Consider the following 24,321-nt stretch of genomic DNA (forward strand, 5'->3'; position numbering starts at 1 on the left):
GGGAGGGTGTGAATGGGAATTGTTGACATCACATACCCCCTCAAGATCTGTACTGTGTGTTCCCCACAACAACCCTTGTGCAAATATAGTTATCTCCTTGAAGATTGGAAAACTGAGGTTTGGAGAAGTAAAATGATTTGCTGATGGTCACAGGGATAACAGATTTTAGAATCAGTATTTGAACCAAGGTCTGACTTGCAACAATCTCACTACTTATACCAATCTGCTCAGAAGAAACATGAGATGTATAACTTCTGAAACGTCTTCTTCCCAAATGTTCATAAGGGCTATTTGGTTCCAAGCTGTAATACAGCCTTCTGAGCTCCTGTGGGTTTGATCGGCCACATTGTACATTGACCCCAACATTATGATGTTATTTTGGTTTTCTTTTATTATGAAGGACAGCACCACAAACACCATACTGCAAAAAATGAACTTTATTTGATTCAGTGTTTTGCCTTGGGGCCAGCCCTGGTTGATTCTTTAAAGTAGAAATTAAAGGCAAAGCAGATTTTATCAACTATATGCTCATCTTTCCTCCATCTCTTTTTTTTTATACCCAGATCTTCATTTGCTCATGTCATCGAATACCCTCAAAAACAAAAAAAACAAACATGATCTTTGTAACTGTATGTATGTATGTATGTAACTGTATGTAACATATCTTTCTGTACCTTAGCAGCCTGTTCAAATGTCTTGGGTTCTTGTTCCCTGAAAGTGATCAATCTGGACTTAATCCAACACTATCATTCGTCCTACTGCCCATTAGCACTCTGTCTTCCCTAGAATATAAACATAGTCTCTGATCTTGCCTGCTAAATTCAGGGAGGGTGTCATAATAGTGCTATACCTTGTCTGATAACAGTTTATGAGAAATGTGAGATGATCACAAGAATAATCTCATAAGTAAATTATAAACAAGAACTAATTAGCCAATTGACTGTTGGGTTAGTTTTTTAATTTTTATTTTTGAACCTGATTCTCCATATATTACCCAATCTGAAAGTCTAGTGACCAGTCATAGAAGAAACCCACTGCTCACAGGCATGAAAACTTGACCTGCTCCATTTCTAAACTGGGACAATTTTCCCCTCTTTAGGCAGACTAATTTCTGCTCCTTAGGCTCACTATGTTGGTGTCAGTCATAGTGGGATACCCAATTAATTTTAATCCTACTGAAAATCAGAACTTCCTAACTCAAGCAATTCACCAGCCACAACCCAGTAGGAGGGAGGATAGGAGTCTACCACATCTAGCTTGCCCTGTAAGGGACCCTTTTTATGCCCTCTGGCACACTCTGTGACACTCCCTTCACTTCCCTGAGGTTTTGATTTTTATCTCTTCTCCATTATCAACTATACCTGTCTTGTGTTCTAACCCTTTGGGGCCTTTTCTTTGTCACAGAGTTGATGAAACTGGTGATGGTAACCATGCTTGCATTTTTAATAATGACATCCTGTAGATCACACTTTAAGGGCAGAGTAAGGAATGACACTTTTAGGCAATCAGGTCTTTTAGCCTTATTTTGTGAGCAACTTCTTTTATGACCTACCTATTCTTAGGGTAAATCCTGGTCCTAGATTCTTTGGCTTTGAGGACTTAATAGCAAGAGAAAATTTTTTGATTCTTACATTGCCTACAAACATGACACCTCTGCCCTTTATTAAACATTGAAAATTAGTGAATCAGTAAGGAAATGATAAGAACAATTTGAAAAAAATTCAGGGCTCCCCATTATATGTATTTTGACAAGTGTAATTTAAATTACTTATAATACTGTGTAAATATTCTGAAGTAGGATCTCATATAATTAACGGTGTAAGGAGGCTAATGAAGGATAAGGAGAGAGTTATCTGACTCCCATTCTTCCTGTGAATTGTAAGGAATTCATTTATTCATTCATTCAACAGACATGCCCTTCCTCTTCCATAGTTCAACACCTTCAAAGCCTTGCTTAGGGAACTGGCAGCGCAAAAATGAACCAATTCATTTTGGAGAGGCAGTCCTCTTGAGGTTCCTCTGAAAAAAGATCCTGTTTTCCCACCTGCCCCTCTACGGCATAGATTCTTTATTTTCTTTAAGATAGCTCAAGAACCACCTTCTATTGCTGGTCCCCTTCCTTTGTTTGTTTTCTTTTTCGGTATGCGTCCGAGTATAGCTCTACATTAGGGTACTCCCAGGGCTGTCCTGTCTGCTTCTGTCCAAGCTCACGCATGGCTCAGCAGTGAAGTACTCTGCAGGCGCTGGGTCCGCAAAGGTTAACAGACCCTGAGCAGGAAGAGCAGACTTCTCTGCAAGGGATTCCACCCCGGCTTTCCCTTTATTTCTCCCTCTAGATGGCGTCATGCATCTCTGGAGCTTGTCCTGGCCCTTTTCCACCCAAACAACCCATTGACAGACGACCTGTTTCTACGGGCTCCGTTAGGCAAGTGTGAGGCAGCCCTCTCAGCGCCTCTTTATCTTATCCCAGGTGAATAGACGTCACTCTAGAGATGGCTATGTGCGGGCTTGGCGGCGGCTTTGTGAGCTTGAGAGGCTCTCACCCGGGGCCGGTCACGCGGTCCAAACAGCTCTCTCTGGGTCCGTGCCTCCTGGAGCTGGGGCTTTGAGCTCCTCCGGCTTGAAAAAATACCAGACATTTCTTTTGGGATGCAAGCTGCACCAGTGAGACGCCCCACATCTCTGGATCTCCCGACCTTTCAGCCAGCTTAAGATGTATTTGGTAGTAGCTAGGATCAGGAAAATAGGCAAAGAAAATCAGAGCATCAGAGACTGCTAGAGGCCCAGGCTCAGTCTTGGCTGTCGTCCCCATGTGGGAGCAGTCCGGAGGCATCTGTGGCGGGGAAGGGCCACCCTCCACCACCCATTATGGGAAGTCCCAAAGCTGCACGATGGCACCTGTAAGAGACCTAAAGAGGGAAGAAAAAGCACTTTTCAAGGGGACATTTCTGAACATTCTTTTCTAAGGGTCCTTTGAAACATCCACTGAGTCATTGGATCTTCCTGCTCAGTGGCCAATAAGGAGATGACTTCATCATCCCCAAAGAACAAGCCTTTCATCATAGACATATGTGATCAGCTGGAAACAGGCAGAGCAACTCTGAGCATGTCTTGTCATTCACAAACATGGACAGGTTGTCTCCTCTATTAAAATGTAATTTCCTTGAGAACAGGAACTTTCACTTTTGTTTTTCTGTCCTAGCTTCATTTAGAATCTGTTTCCAGGAACTAAATAGTGGGCAATAAAGCTACAGTTTGCACCTGTTCCCATCCAAGTGCCCCAGTATGAATCCAAGACCTTCTCTTGTCTTGATACATAGAGCACTTCTTGGAGCATGAAATAGGCCTGATTTCATTCCCATTATCTACAGCTCTGTCTGTTTCTTTATGCTGATTTGGGCTGGAAAAATGACTTCCCTTGAACTTTTCCTGGATTTCCCCGTCAGGATTCAGTCTGATATAGTTTCTAGATGTATTTAAAATAGGTGGGGGGGGTTTTGGGGGGAAGGATGAAGTCATACTTCTTCCAGCTACTCTATCATGTTGGCAGATGCTACTATTTTCTCCATTTTACAGACGAATAAACTAAAATTGAGAGAAGGTAAGTGACTTGCCAGGGTCACATTGCTAGTAAGTGTCTGAAGCAGGATCTTCCTAATGTCACATCCAGTGCTCTGTCCACTGAACCACCTTGCTTCTACTAGATCTTGATTTTGTAGTTCCTCAGATTGGGTAATTCAGATAAAGTCCAGAATTACAATGCCATAATTGTTTAGGAATTCATCAAACAAAATATACACAAGCATATATACACTGAGCCATGGGAGTGTCACTATAACCTTATTTATAAGGTCTAGAATAAAAATAAAAATTTTGATGAGGTTTTATTTTTGATTCCTTCAGTCATATTTCTGAAATCCATATGCTCAATGTTGGTAGTGTTGTTTCTAACTTTACTTAGTATTTGTTTATTCCCTTCCCCTTTCTGTTTATATTCACCTATATTTATTTCCTCTTTCATGTTCCTTCCTGTAAAATCTCCTTCCTCCTTAAATGGCAATTTGTAGAAATCAGCACTTCTGGCTAGACCAGACTAGCAGACAATTCTTACCACTCTTTAGCCACTCAACTTCTCTGTCTGCTCAAATATTGACGTCAAGTCTGAATGATCAGAAATAAGGTCTGTTGTCCTGTCTGTTGCAGAAACTTGCCAAAGCTTTGTTTCCTTTTCATTCCCTTATTGCTTCTTGTTAGTGGCATGTTTCAAAGTGCCCAAAGCCCTGAAGTTGTGATTAATTACCTCATGATAGCATAAAAAAAATAAAACAAAACCAGAAAGACAAAGTTCTTGACATCCAGAGACCCAAAATCTGATTTTTAATTAGATGGAAGATTAGGGACTTTCCAAATTGGGAGTGGAAAAGTGAACAGGGGTACTTCCCTGAAATTAGAAAAAGAAGTATCCCACTTCCCATAAGTATCTGTGAACAATTAAAGCTTATTGATCAATACAGGATTAATTTTCAGGTAAGACATATAGGATTTTTGAAATACATAATTATGAGAAAATTCTTTGCATCAATCTTTAGATCTGACCAGGTTATTGGACAGCATAGCCCAGGCCCCTAGTTAAAGATCTTTAAATGACAGTTTTGGTTCAGTTTCCCAGCCATATATGGTTAAGTTCAAACAATTTAATAAGATTCTCTCCCAATTCCCACAACTGGATTAAGTTTTCTCACAAGACAGTTGTTGGGCTAGACACATAATTGAATAGAAAGGGAACTGAGCTAGCTCCAGAATTGGGTCACAAGATGGAATTAATGTAGTTCACTCAATTCTTGTTCCAGCAATTCCCTGAATTTCCTGAATAGTCTTTTGATTGGACTATTACAATTAACCTCTGTACTTTCAGTCTCTTTCCAATTCATTCTCCAAAGATATCAAATTGATATTCATTTTATTTCAATTTTTTATTTTCAGTTCCAAATTCTGTCCCTGCCACTACCTCTTCCTGTACCCATTGAGAAGGCAAGAAATGATATCCATTATACATATGAAGTAATGCAAAATATATTTACACGTTAGCCATGTTATGAGAAAAAAAGTGAAAAAAAATTACTTCAATCTGTATTCAGAATTCATTAGTTCTCTCTCTGGAAGTATATAGAAGTTTTCATATGAGTTCTTCAGAATTGTCATGTATCTTACAATGACCAGAGTAATTAAGACTTTCACAATTAATTATATTACAGTGTTGTTACTGTGTACAATGTTTTACTTATTCTGCTCACTTCACTTTCTATCAATTCACATAAGTCTTCCTAAGTTTTTCTGAAAGCATCCCCTTCATCATTTTTATAGCACAATAATATTCCATTACAATCATACACTTCAACCTATCCCAGCTTCCCCCCAATTTCGAATTCTTTGCCAGTACAGAAAGAATTGCTATAAATATTTTTGTATATATAGGTCCTTTTCTTTTTTTGATCTCTTTGGGATATAGACCTAGTAGCATTATTGCTGGATCCCCAGAATTTATGCAGTTTGATAGCTTTTTAGGGACAGTTCCTAAATGTTCTCCAAAATGTTTGGACAATTCATAGTTCTACCAACAGTGCATTAGGGCCCTTATTTTTCCACATCTTCTCCAGCATTTATTTTCCTTTTCTTTTGTCTATATAATCTGATTAAGTATGAAGTTTGATTAAGTATGAATTTCAGAATTGTTATAATTTGACATATAATTTGCTAAGTTGAAATTCCTATAACAGAAGTCAGACCATGATTTTCCCTGTCATAATCTGTTTCCTACCTACTACTGGTTGCAGTGCATTCCCCTTTTACATTCTGTGTTTCAGCCAATCTTGTCTTCTTGCTCTTACCTATACATGACATTCTATCTCCTACTTCCAGTTCTTTTCATACACTGCCTTTAATGGCTGGAGTGCACTCCTTCTTCATATTGGCTTTCTAAGATCCCAAGTTTACTTCCAGTTTAGCCCAAGTGTACTCCCTACTCAAAATCTAATCAGGTCCTTTCCTTGGTATACTCCCACCCAGTTATTTGTGTATATTTTGTCTTTCTGTCTTGGTGCACATATTGTTTTCTTCAGTAGAATGTAAAGTTCCTTAAGGTTGGGAATTGTTTTGTTTTTGTCTTTGTTTCCCCAATACCTAAATGATACTAAGCATTTAATAAATGCTTAACAAAGGATAACTGAAGGTGATCTCTCCCCTGAAAGAAATCACAGTTTTGGTTTGGGAGTGGCATAGAGAATAGAAAGAATAATAGATTTAGAGCTAGAAGATGATTTCATCTGACTCCTTAATTTTACAAGTATGAAAATGCAGCCCTAGGAGGGTAAAAGTGGCAGAAACTGGCTTTGAATCCCGTTCTTCTGATGCTAGACTTAGTGTTTTTCTGATGCTAGGCTCAGCTGCGTAAGCAATTAAGTAATATGCCACATTTACTGATTTACCATCAGTGGAGGAACATGGGATTTTTAAAAACTATTTTTCCAATAGTAGTGATGGGTTTGTATTGATTTGTCCAATTCTCACTTAGATACTCTGGTGTTCATTGGAGGTGGTTGGTAAGGATCAGAGGCATAATTTGTGACAACAGTGGAGATGACTCATCCTGCTTGGCCAGCTGACCCTTTAATATGACATAGTAATCAATTGAGTGAAATTCTACACTTAACATACCTTCGGTGTAACACACTACAGAAGATCAGAAGATCTAGGTGTGCTAAAGCTCTGGATAAAATCATGTCTTTCATATGCAGTATTTGCCTTCTTTGATTACTGAAAAGTGTAAAAACTTGATTACCATGCAGAAAGATCAAGTAAAACAATTAAATGTTTTGTTAAAAACTTAAAACTGAACTTAGGGACTATGTACATTGTTTAAAAATAAATTTTTATAGATATCTTCTATTTCTTACATTGCATTGTTATCCCTTGAGAAGAGTTATTCCATATAATAAATAGCATTTTTAGAGAGGGAAAAATAATCAGCACAACTGATCAATATGTTGAATAAGTCTTAAAATGTGTGCAATGTGTAATACCTGTGCATCTCCCACCTACATGAAGGAATGAGTTGAAAGTATCCTTTCATGTCTTTTCAATCAAGTCCTGCTTGATCTTTATAATTTTGTTGCCTTTACTCTTGGTTTGTTTTGTTTTTTGGTATATAATTGTTCTTCACATTTACTTTGTTGCAATTACTGTGTATATTGTTTTCTTGGCTCCTGCTTACTTCACTCTGTATCAGCTCATACAGATTTTTCCATTCTTTTCTCTATTGATCACACACCTTATTTCTTATAGCACAATAATATTTCTATTTTTTATTTCTTTTTGATTTTGCTTTATTGTATCTTGATTTCTCATAAAGTCATTAGTTTCCATTTGCTCAATTCTAATTTTTAAGGAATTCTTTTCTTCAGTGAGTCTTTGTACCTCCTTTCCCATTAGGCCAATTTTGCTTTTTAAGGCATTCATTCTTCTCCTCATTAGCTTTTTGTATTTCCTTTTGTACCACTCTCAATTCTTTTCCTAATTTTTCTTCTCTTTCTCTTACTTGATTTTCAAAATCTCAAAGGCTCTTCCATGACCTAAACCCAATTCTTATTTTTTCTTGGAGGCTTTGGATGTAGGGGCTTTGACTTTCTGAGTGTGTGTTTTGATTTACCTTGTCACCACAGTAACTTTCTATGGTCAGAAATGTTTTTGTTTTTTGCCTCTTTTCATAGTCTATTTGGCTTCTAACTCTTTGTTGAAGTAGGGTGCATTGTCCCAAGCTCCTGGGGTTTTGTGCAGCAGTTTTCAGAGATCTTTCTATGACTTGATCCTAAGCACTCTTTTCTGCCCTGGAGCTGGTTGGAGTGTCCCCGCCTCCACTGTAGCTGTAAGATCTAGTGTGTTAACCCAACAGAGTCCTGCTTTGCTGTGGGTAGGTCCCAGGTCTGGACTGGACCTGGGGCTGGGTCCCAGAATGCTCTCATGTACTTTGCACTCGGTACTACACGCTGGACTCTCCCCACATTGTCACCAAACTTTTCTAATGTTCTTCTAATTTGCCTTTAGCTGGAAAATGTTCTTCTCCATCTTTTTGGGTGCTCTGATGCTCTAAAATTTGTTTAGAGTCATTATTTAAAGGGATTTGGAGTGGTTTGGGGAGAGGATGGACAAGTTCCTACCTTTACTCCACCATCTTGGCTCCGCTGTTTAGCACAGTAATATTTCATTATATTTATGAATCAGAATTTGTTAAATCATCCTCCAACTGATGGACATCTACTTTGCTTGTAATTCTTGCTATCACAAAAGATTTTCTATAAATGTTTTGGTGTAAAGGAAGACTTCACATCAATGGTTTCCTTGGGGTATAAATCCAGTAATGGAGTCTTTGGTTCAAAGGGTAAGGACATTTTAGTCATTTTGCATGATTCCAATTTCCTTTCCAAAACAGTGGTAACATTTCAGACTTCCATAACATTTAATTAGTGTGTCTATCATTCCACAGCCCTCCAATATTGCCTATTGTCATTTTTGTCACTTTTACCAATATTTGTCACCATACTTGTAGCATGTGAAGGATATTTTGATTTACATTTTTTCTTATTATTAATGAATTGGAACATTCATTCTCTATTGTTGATTTTTGTCAAGTTATGATTTTCCCCTCTTATACTATAAACTTCAATTGCTTTACCTTAATCTCCCCCTTCCTCTTCTTTCCTTCAATTATCTTGTTTATTAGTTTTGTAAATTTTATTTTTATACACTTCTCCAAAAAGGATGTTGGTGTTGTGTTGGTGTTGTGTTGGTGTTGGTGTTGGTGTTGGTGTTGGTGTTAAGTGACTTGCCCAGGGTCACACAGCTGGGAAGTGTCTGAGGTCAAATTTGAACACAGGTCCTCCTGACTTCAGGGCTGGTGCTCTATCCACTGTGGCACCTAGCTGCTCCCCAAAATGATTTCTTTTAAATCTTCTCATTATCCATTCTCTTTCTGTCTGCTCTGAATTCTCACCCTCTGATTCGTGACTCCTATAATTAATTTTTTCTTTTCTCTACGTTATTCATGCAGTCAAAATCTCCAAGTTGTCCCTTAGGTTCTCCCTTCTATGTGGTTCCTGTCATTGCCTTGGACAGCTTACCTCGGATTCCTTTTTCACACTATCCTCACTTTCAGAATAAGGCCAATTATTGCAAGTGTCAAAGAAAACACTGCCCCTTTTTGAGGCCCCTCTCCTACTACATCACTGATTATGTAGTCAATATTATAAAGCCCATCGATTTATACTGTCCTTTGGTTGCCTTTTTTCACCATTTGCCTCAATATCTCCTCTCTGGGTTTATGATCTCCCACTTCCCCACTTGGCAATGCACCCCTCCAACCTTGGAAATTCCATCTCTCTACCTCTGGAGATAGTTTGAGTTAAGAATGATTTAAGGCATGAAATCCCCAAGTAAAGCAAAGCCTCCTTCTTTTTTCCTTTCTTCATCCTTCCTCCCCCCTCTCCACCTATTTTCTTGTAGACTGTGATCTGTGTGAGACCATAGGGTTAATATTTCCTTTGTTATTTGTCCTAGATTTGACTCTGGCATAGTACTTGTTCCTCTCCAGCCTCCTGATCCCCTTCACCCTTTTATGTATTCTTACATGTTGTAATGTAGTCCCACCAAAAAATATATTGATTCACCTGTAGATACCCTGTCTACATGTTCTGTCCATAATTCACAGATACTTATTTTCACTGTTTCTTCTGCAGGACTTCTGCCTTTATATCTGTCTCTTTGTGTACATTTAGAAAGAAACTCCTTCCTGGTTTTTCTGTTGTCACTCTTCCTGAATTTTTGTTGAATGGGGTATTTGAGAAACAAACAATCTCTTCAATTTTGGGTTTCTTAATAAAATTATTTCAAAGTCCTCTTTATTATTGAACATCCATTTATTTTTTTCTATGTATTTAAGCTTAGTTGCAGGGTATGTCACTGTGGGCTGTTCCTTGTGCTCGTTTTTTTGTTTTTTTGTTTTTTTCCTGGAACACACCATTTCAATCTCTTCTATATTTTATGGTGGATACAGAACAGTCTTGTTGTATTCAAATTTCATTTTCCATTGTATTTGAAGACTCTTATCCTGATTGTTTATAAAACTTATTTCTTAACTGAATTGTTAAATTAACTATTAAGTGTCTTGGAATTTATAGCCTTGGGTTTTTTTTCCTGTTTTTGAAGGTAATCTGTGAACTCTTTCAACTGCAATTTCATTTTCTAATTTCAGAAGTTCTTTTTCGTATTATTTCTTGCACTATATTGTTAAGGTTTTTTGTCCTGTTGTATTCTTCTGGGATATTTTTGATCACAGTGTCTTTGAGATCAGTATATTTTACTTGCACAGTGGACATATTTTCTTTTAGTTTTTTTTTTTTTTTTTTGGTTTTCCTTCTTTTAGACTGTTCTTCACTTTTGTGTATTTGCATTCCCAATCTATTGCTTTTTGTTTGTTTGTTTTATTGGTGATGCCAGATGCCAGTTTTTCTGCTCTGTCCATTATTTTTTCCTGTGCAGGCAATAAATTTTATTTTCATAATTCTAAATTCTCTTTTGTACCACCCAGGACTGATACAATTACATGTTCTCCTTGTATTCTACAAGGTCCTCTGTCTCATCAAATGTAGGATTATTTTCTTTTGTTTAACAATTTCACTTCATAGATAGCTGAACTCCTTTCTATATCTAGAAGCCACATTTCCTACTGTTGTTAATGTTTTCCTTGTTGATTTATTTGCTTATGTTCAAGTTCTTGTCTTCTTGACATCTTTGGTTTCTTCTTGAGTGACTTTGGATAGGTAGAATTGATTTCACCTGGATGATGTAATATACTGTTTCCCTCAGGTTTCAGAGAATGTCTCTTCCCCTCCCAAACACACATACACACAGTGTCTTATATTGGTATTCTGGTTCTCTGGGAAGGTCAGAGAGCTGTTGTACTGGTACCATAAAGTTATCTATCCTAATAGAACTGCAGCACTGATGCTACAAAGTTGTGCACACTCTGGCACTGGCAGTTTAGAGCTTTGCAGAGACAGGGCTGTGGTGTCCAGAAGAATTTTGTTCCTAAAACGTTGCTACCTGCTATGATGATGTCTGTCTGTCGCTGCTCAAGCAAACTCATGCAGCCTGGAGTTAGGGTCTCCACTGTAATGCAAAGAGGAAGGGGGTCCCCGGTATGGAGTTGGGTTTTATTGTAAGCTCTGATCCATCTGTCTAGTTCTTAGGTCTGCTAGCATGACCTTTCTGCTGGTAGTAAAAGAGGTAGGGAAGGAGAACTAACTGAATGAACTCAGGATCACTGAATCTCACTCCATGATTTTTTGTTTTTTGTTTAACTTTCCTTTGGATTCTGAGTATTCTAGATTATGGGGAAATCTGTGCTTTATCTTTAGCACATAATTTCAGTTTGAAAAGATTTGGGAGTTGAAGGGATCAGAGAAAATGTCTAGTCCTCCGTCTTGTTGTTCATGTGACCCATAAGTCAACATAAATATTTACATTTAAATTAATTTTAGTGAGTAGAGTATTATTACAATTTTTTAGTCAGTCCCTTCAAGTCCCCATCAATATTCCTTGTATATGCATTGCTGCTCAGTTTTTGTTATGTGATCATAGTTCAATATGTAATTCAGTATACTGTTTTTTCTTTTTTTCTTTGCATTATTTCATAAAGATCTTTCCAGATTTGTTTCCCTCATACTTGTCGATCTTAATGGCATTCCATTCCATTAATATACCACAATTTATTTAAATATTTCTCAGTTGTGGGGCATTGAGGTTGTTTTCAGCTTTCTGTAATTATGCAGAATGCTATTTTGAAGATCTCTGAACATATAAAACCTCATCACTTTTTACTTTGTGAGGATAAACAAAGTAAAGGAATTAATCTCTGGGTCACTTTCTTTACTTTCTCCAAACCACATCATGGTCCAAAGTTTATTTCTATCAATCCCCTTTGTCAACAATACATAATACTAGTTCATATTTATAAAGAGCTTTGCAGTTTACCAAGTGTTTGACTCAAAAACCCTTTTAGGTAGAGACACTCAGAGACCTTAAGTGATTTTGTCCTAGGTCTCAGAGCTGATAAAACTGTTCAATTGCATTCAAGATGACATTCAATAAGGTGTTAATGATATCAATTCAAAAAGGAAGCAGCAGTCCCTGCCCTCAAAAGTAATTAGGGATCCTAACTTCTAGGCTAGGTCTCTTTCTGCTATCTCACAATATTAATAAACATTTTTGAAAGCCTATTATGTATGAAGTATGTTGTATTTGAGTTTGCATTTTTTTGTCTGGATTCCAGATTTAGAAGAATATACTCCTCAACTCCAAAAAACTGCTTTCCAGGAAGCTAATAATAATAGCTAGCATTGAAGGTTTGCCAAGTACTTTATATTGTCTCATTTTATCCTCACAAAAACCCTGGCAGAAAGATACTATCATGATCTTCCTTTTAAAGATGAGGAAACTGAAGCACAAGCTAAATGACTTGCGAGTCACAGGATAAGTTTTTGAGGCAAGATCTGAACTCAGCTCTTCTTGACTCCTGGTCTAGAACTCTATCCATGGTAGCCTAATAACCCTAGTAGCCATGCAAGATATTATACACTGGGTTCCCTTTAGAAATTTCCTGAAGCAACTTTTCTTCTCGAGTAATACAACTAGATTGTTCATGTAATGGCCTCTCATCCTGGTGTATTGGGGGGGGGGGGGGGGGGGGGGGGGGGGGGGGGGGGGAGGGTCTCTGCCCTCAGGTCCTCCTTCTGGCCTGGAATCCAAAGCCAAGAACTGCACCCTTCTGTAAGGACTGGTTCTTCAGGAGCTCATTGTGCACGGCAACAACAAGACATTCGATGATCAATTCTGATGGATGTGGCTCTCTTCAACAATAAGATGATTCAAACCAGTTCCACTTGTTGAGTGATGAAAAGAGCCATCTACACCCAGACAGAGGACTGTGGGAACTGAGTGTTAACCACAACACAGCATTTTCACTCTTTCTGTTGTTGTTTGCTCACATTTTATTTTCTTTCTCAGTTATTTTCCCTTCTTGATCTGATTTTTCTTGTGCAGCAAGATAACTGTATAAGTATGTACACATATATTTGAGTTAACGTGTATTTTAACATATTTAACATGTATGGGACTATCTGCCATATAGAGGAAGGGGTGGGGAGAAGGAGGGGAAAATTTGGAACAGAAGGTTTTGCAAAGGTCAATATTGAAAACTTACCGGTGCATATCTTTTGTATATAAAAAGCTATGATAAAATAAAAAATTTTAAAAAGGACTGGTTCTTCTGGGCCAGAGCCACATCTCGGCAGCACAGCTAAACCTGGTGTTCCTTACCAGCCGGAGGTCCACCAAACTTCCCAGACTCAGACACCAGGCTTCCTACACTGTCTTGGAGGTAAAAATTCTTGGTTGGGACTAAGGCTACCTCCCAACACAGCTAGTCCAAAGGCCTGCTGCTTGCTGTTTCAGTATAAATAACCAAGGTGTTTCTAATTCCCAGGTACCAAACCTCTGTCCTGGGATCTTTTTTCAGCTCTCTGGTTGTTCCAGGAGGACCACTGTTCTGCCCCAACTCTTGGTTTCTTTGATTATTCTGCATTCACCCTGAGGTGTTATTTTGTCTTGTTTGTGGGAGAAATTGGGAGAGCCTGGAGTTTTCTGATCTACCCCTCCATCTTCCCAGAATCCTCTCAACTTCATTTTTTAAAAGAAAGATGCATTTATTTGATAGATTGTGTAGAGACCAACTGCATAACAACGTTCTGGGCTTATAAGATATGATTTAATCGTTAGAAGGTCGCCTTAGTAACCATTTAGACCAACACGCCACATTTTACAAATGTAGAAATTAAGGTCCAGATAAATTTATTTCCCTAAGGTCACTCAACTAGTTATTGGTAGATCAAGAGTATGGAATCCAAATCTCCTGACTTTTTAGCCAATCAGTGCTTTTCCTATCTATTTAAGAAAGGTTAGCTGTATTGCCAGGAAATAAGAACCTGGGCAGCCCCTGTAGTGTTTGTGGGACAGTAAAAGAAGGCTCTCCTAAATTAGAATATAAAACATTTGTAGGATTAATGAACTAGAGAAGATTCCTTCCCTTTAAAAATTTTTGTTTGGAGAGTTGTAATTAAAATATATTTCATTGATGGTACTTTTATAGGCGATAAGAGCCTTCCACAAAGAAGTATGACCCCTGAGACTTGTAAATTTAAATTCAGCACTGGCATCCAGTAGTCCATGCGCCCTTCAGAAAGGGAAAAAAAGAAGGTGATGAATAAAGGGGTTGGAAGGTCAAAAGGATAGGCTATTCTGTATTTCATTTCAGAGGTCCTTAAGGTAAGGACAAAATCATTTTTCCATAGAAATTCACAAAGTGGTAAATGCGATGCTCATTAAAATGGGGTCTGCACATAGGTTGTTGCTGAAGATGGTGATCCAGCTAGGAGAAGGCACATGGCCCAGACTTTGGCTGTCCCAATGGCTAAACCCGCAGCCTCCTGCTGCTATGACTAACCGCACCCTGCCATTCTCCTTTTGAGAGACGAGGTCACTCCACTTTTGCAGCTGCCTTAGAATCAGCATACTCCTCACCCTAATTTCCCAGCTCAGTTTTGAAAATTTGCTGATCTCTGATATAGAACTTTTCCTTCTTTTGAGAAGGGAAAATTTTACATTATTATTGTTGTAACACCTCTAGATAATAGGAAGGTTTTTATTATATTACATAAATTATAGATGTGAAACTGGAAACATTAGGAGATTAAACAACATAACCTGAGGTCATGCAGCTAGTCTGGGAGAAAAGATCAATTTAGCATTTACATCATCTGTTATCCAGGTTGGAAAGGCTACCCAACATAATAAGTAGAAGGTTGAACTTGGAGTTAAGAAGACCCAAGGAATCCTGAACAAGTAACTTAAACTTGTTATTACTCCTTTTTATCTGACTCCTCATGACTCCATTTGGAGTTTTCTTGACAAAAATACTAGAGCTATTCCTTCTCCAGCTCATTTAACAAATTAGGAAACAAACAAACAGGATTAAGGGACTTGCTGAGGGTCACATATCTAATAAGGGTCTGAGGCTGGATTTGAATTTATGAAGATCAAGCTTCCTGATTCCAAGCTCAGTGCTCTATCCATTATGCCACCTAGTATATCTTTAAATAGTCCATCAATCTCTTGGGGAAAAATTGATTAAAAAAAAATTACAATACACATTGAAAAGATCATAATGCAGATTCTCCTGAAAGGTAACCCTGCACTGAGACTTCTGCGACACTATATAATTGAACAGGAAACCAAATAATTTTTTTTTGTTTGAATCTAAAATATATGTCTCAATTTCTAGCTCTTCAGTTAATTCCTATGATCCTTTTCCCACTTTATTTGTGGGAGATACAAAAACACAGTATTCTAGGGAAAAGATGTACAGTGGCTATATGAGCTATAAGGCCTATCTGGAAAGTATTAAAAGCAATTTAATACTTTTAGTCTCTCATGAAGGTGACAAAGTGCAGCTATAAAAAATTTGAAAATTTTTTTAAAAAAGTGAATCCTGCACAGTGAATCTGTCAGATCAAATGAAAGAAACAACAACAAAAAAAACCCATCAGGCATATACTATGGACATAACATTATAAAATTTTAGATTTGTGCAAGCGAGAACAGGAGTTAATGAATTTAAAAGTAACATTTTTTTCCCAATATTGACCCTAACAGGATGCATTAGGTATCAGGAGAGATGTTGATGTCAAGAAGTAATTTCAGTAATCAATATTTCTTTAAAAAGATAACGTCCTTAACATGCTGACCTGTCAAGTTGGCTTGACAGGCTGGATGTACTAAGTGGAATAAACAAATAATCAAATTCTGACATGATATAAAGAAAACTTCTCTAATATTTAGAGATGCTCTATCATAAGAGGCAGAATCATAGACCTTGGAGTTACAAGCATCCTCAAGAAATCACTTGGTTAATCTTCTTACCTGTTACAAGTAAAATAATACTTCCCCCACCACCACCACTTTACAGCAAAAACTACTAAGTCATGGAGATATTAAGTAATTTATCCAATGTCTTTCCCTCCACCCCTATCATATGACTTCTAAAATTATATGATTCAGTGACTTCAAATACTTTTAAGTCTGTTACATTATCTATGAGGGACCTGAAATACTTTTTAGGTTGTGATTGTGGCATATTTACTATAATACCTATAGCTACTCATGGCTTTATGAACAGTCCAAGGGTTATTCTTTTAAAAACGTTTGAAAGTCACAGAATGGAAGTCATTTCTGTATCTTCTTAAAGTTCCTTTCATTATAGAACATACACACACTAGTTTTTGCCCTGCTATACAATACCAAAGGGAAAAAAATTCAAGCAGTTATCTGAAAGATTTAGGTCCTAACCTCTCTTTTAATTGAAATCTCTGAAAAAAGTTTTAGTTAAAGGAAAAAAAAACACAACACCTTTTCTAGACCAACTTCATTACATTGTCAGGATTTTTCTGGCTTTTTGCTTAGTGATTCTTTGGTGCATGGAATTCCTACTAGTTGATAAGAAAAAAAATTTATAGTAAAGCCTTAATTATTCAGAATCTAGAGTAAGTTTTTTAAAACTGTTTTATTTACGGATCAAGTAGAAAATTCTTTAGTTTCAGATCTTTTTGAAGTTTTAAATTTTTTTTTTAAAAAGGAGCATCAGTGCTAAGCAAGAACATTATCAGTGCCCAAATGGCATCCTCCCAGTCTTTCATCATATTTTTAATTTGACAATGCATCTATACTAGCATATATTTTCCATACATTTGTCTAAGGACTTGTCTAAGTAAAGAGTTCTTTACACTATACTTTCCACTATACTATGGCTTTTTGAGTAACTTCTTAAAATTAGAATCAGAGAATATAAGAATCTGCCATCTAGGTCACCCTCCTCATTTTTCAGATGAGGAAACTGAGACTCTATAATGGGGGAAGTGACTTGCCCAGTATCACACAGTGAATCGTATATCTAGAACTCAGGAGTCCTGATCTTCATTCCATTCTACTTTTTATTAACCTAGACAGCTCTAATTTACTTATTTGTCTTTTGCTACTGTCTCAAAAAAGTTGAATGCCTTCCAGGTTATTTTCACTATCTGAGTTGGAGTTAGTGGAGATTTTACTATAATTGTTACTGAATACTTGCAAAGCCATCAGGCTCCATAATATGCTGGATTTTTACCACCTTATCAGTCCCCAATCTAACTAGTACATTGTAGCCTGATTCCCTTTATAGCATTAGTTTGGAATTGCTCCCTTAAAGTCACTAAGGAAGTAGTACTATGGCCTAATGGTTAGTGTTTATGAATTATTTCTTCCTTCTTCCTTCTACTTCACACAAATCACTTTGTCTGTTCCTCAATTTTTATACCAGCTCCCAAAGGAGGAGGGTCATGGGAAACATATGTTGTGTAAATAATTTATTTACCAATAGGCCTCCCTTGCTTATTATATATACACAGCATAATAAAGAAAAACAACTTTTGAAGGCCTTTAGGACTCTGACTAATGCAACAATATGCTATAAGTCCAGTGGACTGAAGGTAAGACGCACTATTATCTTTTGCTAAAAAAGTGATGAACTGAAAATGAAAAGGCATACATTTGTGGGAATGGCCAATATGAGATTTTTTTTTTGCTGGACTATGCATGTTTATGTGTTTTATTTTTGTTATTTGATTATTGTTGTTTTAATGGAGAGGGTAGTGGGAAAGACAGATTACAAATTCATCTAAAAGTAAAAAAAATTTAGAGAAATAAAAGGCAAAACAGATTCCTCTGCAGAATAGTCACACCTGATCTCTGAGAAAGCTCAGAATGTACTAATGACAAAACAAAACCATGTCAACTGTGGCTTTTTTCCCCACCTAATCTTGATCCTTCCTTAAGAAAACAGTGTGATCATTTTTTAATTTATTTGTCTGTGTATGTGTTAGACTTGATTGGTATTTTCTGAAACCCATTGCTATAGTCAGTAGGAATTTCAGTGAAACACCAAATATCCATTATTGCATCAGTACCGAGCAAGAATATTGGCAATGCCCAAATGGCACCCTCCCAGTCCCTTGGTTCTGTTTTGCTTTTCAATTTCACCCATCTCATATGTACTAGCATTTACTTTCCATTTATTTGTTAAATCACAGAGAGAGAAAGACTTTTTTTGTGCAAGCCTCTTGGGAGATTCTAGTTTCAGTCTTGGCGCCAGGGTCAGGAAGTGGGTCCTTGCTTTTCTGTAGGATGCATCCATCAGACAGTAAGCATAGACAGTCCATTATTGATTCTGGACAGTCTTTGTTGTCTTAAGTGTTTATATTCTTTACAGAAATTTTAGAATTTACACCAAAAAAAAATCCCCAAACAAACCCAGGTTCTAAGTCAATGGAAACATTAGCTTTGTACTATTTTTGTATTATTTGGCTAGGATGATACATCAGGAGAAGCATAAAAAGCTCTGATGGCTACAGATCTCTTGAAGTAATCCAGCTAGAATGACATTACTGTTATTAATATTTATGACTGTTGCCCAAATGGTTCCTTTTATCATTTCCCCCCTCCCTTTTATCCCCTCAGAAAATAGAGGAAGTTCCTTTGTTATTAGTGATTTTGTGTTTTTGTGGATATTTACCTTTCCTTTTAGGTTGCCATTATTAATATCAGCATAAATTAAGCAACATAATAAACTACAAAAGAAAGAAAAGCATTTGTAATTATACCCTGTGCGCTACAGGCGTGATGGGGGAATCAAAAGACTGTTCGGGTTAGAAACTGGACTCCATGGTAACCCAAAGACTTGAATTTTGAAGTAAAAATTTAGGGTTAGGTGAGAGGAACTCTGTGAAGGGATAGATAACAAGTCTGTCCCATTCTTATCTTCATGAGAGTTCAGACTCACAAGTTATTATCTCATCTCACCACTCTGTGACTGAATGGCAAGACTTGAGAGTTCTTTCTTGGAGCTTCAATTCTAGGAACTCATTTCTCAGTATTATCATCATCATTAGTCTTTAATTCAACAGAAATGGTTTTTACTACCTGAATGAAGATTTACTTATTTTTATAGTATTTTATTTTTTCCAAATATACACAAAGACAGTTCTCAACATTTACCTTTGTAAAACTGTGTTCCAAATTTTTCTCCCTCTCTCCCCCTCCTCCTTCCTAAGATAGCAAGCAATCCAATAACATATTTTCATATTTGTGAAAGAAAAACCAGATCAAAAAGGTGAAAAAAAACACGAGAAAGCAAACAACAACCACACAAAAGGTAAAAATAGTATGCTTGGATCTGCATTCAATCTCTGTAGTTTTCTCTGGATATGAATGGCATTTTCCATCCCAAGTCTATAGGAATTGCTTTGTCTTTCTTGTGAAAACTGCTAATCTATCACAGTGGCTCATCACATAATCGTGTTGTTGCTGTGTACAATGTTCTCTTGGTTCTGCTCCTGAGTGAAGATTTATAAAGGTATTGATCATATGTAGGTATATAACATAAAGAATACTTTTTTTTTAAGATCGGTCCAAAAATCATACAGAGAGATGCAATGGGGTATGTTAAGAGCCCCATGCTTGCCTTCTGAATATCTGAATTTGAGTCCCAGCTTAGACATTTCCAGTCTGTGTGATTTTGAACAATTACTTGAGATCTCTGAGCATCAGTATCCTAATCTGTAAATTGAGAATAATAGCATACATACTATTTGTCTCTTAGGCTTCTTGTGTGACATAAAGCATGCAGAAGGGAAGGTATGGGACATGACTGTGAACAAATTATATCTTCTTCAAGGGTGTTGGTTTCCTTGTTTCTAAAATAATGTTAAGCTAAGTTCATTGGTTCTCAAAGTATAGTCTGGGAACCCTAGGGGATTCCCCTAGACCTTTTTAGGAGCTATATGAAATAAAAACAATTTTCATAATATTATTAAGATATTTTGATTTCTGTTAATTTCAAAATACCAATAAATATACTTATGATAAAAAACACTGGAGGGGGAATGAATTTATGGTAATGAATGGGAGAGGGGAGGGAAGAGACAGTGAGGTCCTCAATTATTTTTTTAAGTGTTGCAGATTCTTGAGTCCAAAAATGTTTGAGAACTACTGGGTTAGGTGATCTGAGATGTGTTCAAGGACGAAGTTTCTGTAATGCTCTGATAACAGTGAAGAACCATAGTGATTCTGTGGCTCCTCTTTTTTTTTGGGTTTTGATAGAAAATTGGACTAGAATTCTTGTGGCAAAATAGTAAATTCCAAAACTGAGGACCTATACATGGCATAATTAAAGCAAAGCAAATTTGAGATGCAATAAAAGTGTGTGGAAGGGAGAAAATGAGTTATCTAGAGAATTGCTGCAATTCTTTTTTATGTTGTATAGAAAAACAAAAGAATCTGTATTTATAGTCTTTATATTCAAAAGTATCTTTGTAGGCATCCATATGGTAGAAAAAATATTTGCCACTTGGTTATAATATAACATAATAAAATAATGTTTATGGCTTTTGGGGTTTTTTGCATCAAAAATATTTTTTTTGTTAACTACACTTTTCTATTATAATTTTCTTCCATTAAATTGATATAAAGTTTTGCTTCTATCTCCTAATGAAATGATGGACTTATTTTTCTTTACTATTTTCTAGGAAATGACAAATATTTAGGTGCTTATAAAATTAATTTTTTTAGTATAGCCTTCATTCAATGCCTTCTTTTGCTACTGAAATCCTTAGCAATAAAAAAATTCATATTTTCCTCTTTTAAGTTACAGTGGTATTATTTTTAAGGTTTTATTATTTTTCAGCTTTTTTACAGCAAATATTGGATTACTGTGACATTTTCACTTTAGGATTACATCTAAGCTTCTATTTTAATACCTGTATAACTTTTGGAAAAATTATTCTCTTAAATCTTTAAATTCCTAACAAGAAGGGGGATTTGGGTTTGGTTATTGAGCTTTTATACAAGACCGAATAAAATAAAACAAAATGAAGAAAATAACAACAAAACCTAACCTCAAATAGCATCTATTATGATGCATTAAGATAAGATGAGATATTGAAAAGTCTACACTTCTCATTGAGAGGAGATCCCTTTGCCAGTTTTGAAAATAAAAAAAAGATTTTAAGTAATTGAATTTTTAATTGAAATTTTAAGTAAGTAACATAAGAAATTGAAAATTGGGTCTGCATATAGTCATGTGTATTCATGACTAGTTTATCCCAAAGATCTATTAAATTAGGCTAGAATTTTTATTAATGACTACTAGTACTCCCATTAGCTGCCAGTTGCTAGTATAATTAGAAGGTAGACGTGAAAGTAGCTATTATGCTTCCTTGGAGGTGGGAGTGAGTTAATAGCATGGGTTTAAACTTATTTTGTGCTTTAAAAAAAATTCTTCTAGTCTCAAAATGAGTATGCTCTCCTGTAACTGTTTATGTAATAAAATGAAAATACAAAATCCAGCCATTTAATCACTGTTTTTCAGTCACTTAGAATTTTAAATTCTAAAAGGGAGGATCCAGGTGGATTACTATATTTTTTACCTTTCAGGCATACCCAATTACAGAATTCATTTTCTGTTGGGAGGGGATATTAGTAGAAAAAAAGTGAAAGGAGATAGAGAAAACAGTAAAACTGAGACCAAATGACAATCAGGTTGCCAAGATAAAGAGGAAAAGCTGTAGTACAAGAAATTGGGGGTAGAGAAGAGTTGGTGATAATGACCAGAGAAAAAGGTGAGCTTTTTGAAGAATTGTATCTTATGCAATTTCTTAATGGGACAAGTAAATGAATGTTTTCCATAGTACTGCAACTCTATAAAGTAGAAAGCTGTCTACATATATATCCACATCCTTTCTCTTCCTTTTAGTCCTTGTTAATACTAAATCCTTACACACTAAGTGGGAAGGTGCCAGTATAGCCCAGATAATGCTAGTATGAAATAAGACTTGCAAGCAATTAAAAGAACCTTTGAATTTTTGACTTGGGAAATTTAAACAGCCAAGTTTTCAATTTCTAAATTCAATTTCTAAATCTTTTGAACCTTTGGAAAAAAGATGGGTCTTTGAAAAACTCTCAAAAAAAGAAATTTATTAAACATTTTTCTACTTTAAAAAACTATATATTTACCTATATGTAATCATTTTTCTACTTTAAAACTATACATTTACTTATATACACGTATAAATATATATTACATATATTTTTCATACAAATATGTATATATAGACATATATACCAATAACTAGTATTTGTTGTGGTTTCTAAGTTTTATTAAAATATGCCATGGTTTTGGGATTGTTATTCAAATGTATTTTCTTTATATAAAATTGATCTATGCATAGCAATCAAGAATAATCAAGCAAAGCAGGGATGGCTTTTAAAAAAGGTTTTATTTCTATTTGGCCTCTGTTGTATATTTAAAGAGATTCAAATTACAGAAACGTTTTCACAATGTTTTATGAACACAGATATTAGAAAGCTATCATATCCCTGTATAGAGATGGCTGTAGTAATAGCCTTGGTTAATAGCCTTAAATCAAAGTGATTTAACATATGTTACTTATATCCAATAGAATGTAAGCTCTTCAAGGACAGGGACTATAATTTGTCTTTCTTTGCATTTTCCTCATGTCTTGTATGCCTTGGGCATAGAAGGCACTTACCAAGTGTGTGTTCATATAACAAAGGTATAAAAAGTATTTTCCTGCTGTTCAGTGTTGTCTGACTCTTTGTGACCCCTTGGGGGGGAGTTTTCTTGGCAAAGATACTGGAGGGTTTTCCATTTTCTTCTCCAACTTGTTTTATAGGTGAGAGAACTCATGCAAAAAGAGATAAGTGATTATACAGGGAACACAACTAGTAAGTATCTGAGGCTAGATTTGAACTCAGGTTTTCCTGACTGAAGACCTAATACTCTAGCCACTATACTACTTAGCTGCCTTATAAAAAAGCATAGCTTCAGCTATATGTTCAACTTACTTTTTATTTATAAATTTTGTTTTGATATTAGTTACTTTGAAACGCACAATCCTTTGTGTACTGCTTTTGCATGAAAAAAAAAGTTAAAAACTAGTTAATAGAGAATAAACCAAATTTAATGTTACTTTGCTAAATCTGATATTCTAACAAATTATTTTTCGATTTGGGGTTGTTTTTTATTTTTATCTAGAGCATTAACTAAATGTTAAGTATGAATGACAGTTGACTATTTTCTGCTTGTATTTCCTTTTGGTATTTGTATTAGAATCTTAAAATAACATTTAAAATCTGATATATTTTTTAATAGTAAATGTTCAGTTTAAAAGCCAGTTTCCTTTCCACAAAATACCAAGAAGCAGTAAACAAACCTTTTCTTAATGTCTCTGTGCCTCAAAATGTTAAGAGAAAACGAATGACTGAATGAAGTCCATGGAATTGGAAGGCAAAGCTTCTTTTCTTTCAGTGCTTTAAGCTCTTATACCAAATGCAAAAAAACCAAATTTGTACTATTTTTGTGATTGTTCTTAGGTATTATTTTACTTGAAACTTATCTATTATTTTGAGCTTTTCCATCATATTTTCCCCACCCCTTCTCTCTAGAGGCTCATATCTTCTGTTTATATCAGTGGAAAAAGTGCTTTCTAGACTCTGTTTTCAGCTATGAAGCGGATTGGTGATATATGAGTCCAAAGATTTGTCTTATAATTTTCCTCTATTCCACTGGTATGTTTCAATGTTCATTGATATTTTGGATTTTTAGTCTTAATCTAGCTGGTAATAATAAGACTGGATAAAAAACACAAAGGAGAGGAGAAAAAAGATTACAGGATTTTGTCATAGGAAGGAGCCATTTAATTTAACTGTATTTAAAGAGGAGTTCTTTCCACAGCCTTCTGGATAAATGAATGTCCAGTCCCTATCAGATCTCCCATGAATTGCATTTTTGATTATCTTTAATTGTTAGGCACCCCTTCCAATAAACCTCACTGCAAATTTCTTCAGTTATTTCTTGATTTTTTTTTCTTCTCTTTGGGGCTAAAAACACTTCTTATATTCCTGTTGAAATATTTGAAAATATAGTTATTGACAATACTATATGATGATCAATTCTGATGGACCTGGACATCTTCAGCAATGAAATGAACCTAATTAGTTCTAATGAAGCAGTAATGAATTGAACCAGCTATACCCAGCGAAAGAACT

The 24,321-nt window shown here is 35.9% G+C and overlaps 1 protein-coding gene across 4 annotated transcripts in view; it reads left to right on the forward strand.

The window, feature by feature from the left end:
- Window positions 1–24,321, forward strand: part of ATP8A2 (ATPase phospholipid transporting 8A2) — a 702,047-nt gene that overhangs the window by 45,059 nt on the left and 632,667 nt on the right. For 2 of the 4 annotated variants that reach the window (XM_031960778.1, XM_031960777.1), the window contains exon 1: window positions 21,700–21,872. The exons of 1 other annotated variant lie outside the window; for it this stretch is intronic. Coding sequence is in view for 1 of the 3 variants with exons in the window: in XM_031960775.1 (XP_031816635.1) it covers window positions 21,857–21,872 (16 nt within the window). In the remaining 2 variants the exon portion in view is untranslated. Of the gene's footprint in view, window positions 1–21,698; window positions 21,873–24,321 lie in introns of those variants that run through there. One more of the 4 variants, XM_031960775.1, reaches the window with a different exon arrangement.

Source organism: Sarcophilus harrisii, chromosome 3 (genome assembly GCF_902635505.1).
Source record: "Sarcophilus harrisii chromosome 3, mSarHar1.11, whole genome shotgun sequence".
Classification (NCBI taxonomy): Eukaryota; Metazoa; Chordata; class Mammalia; order Dasyuromorphia; family Dasyuridae; genus Sarcophilus; species Sarcophilus harrisii.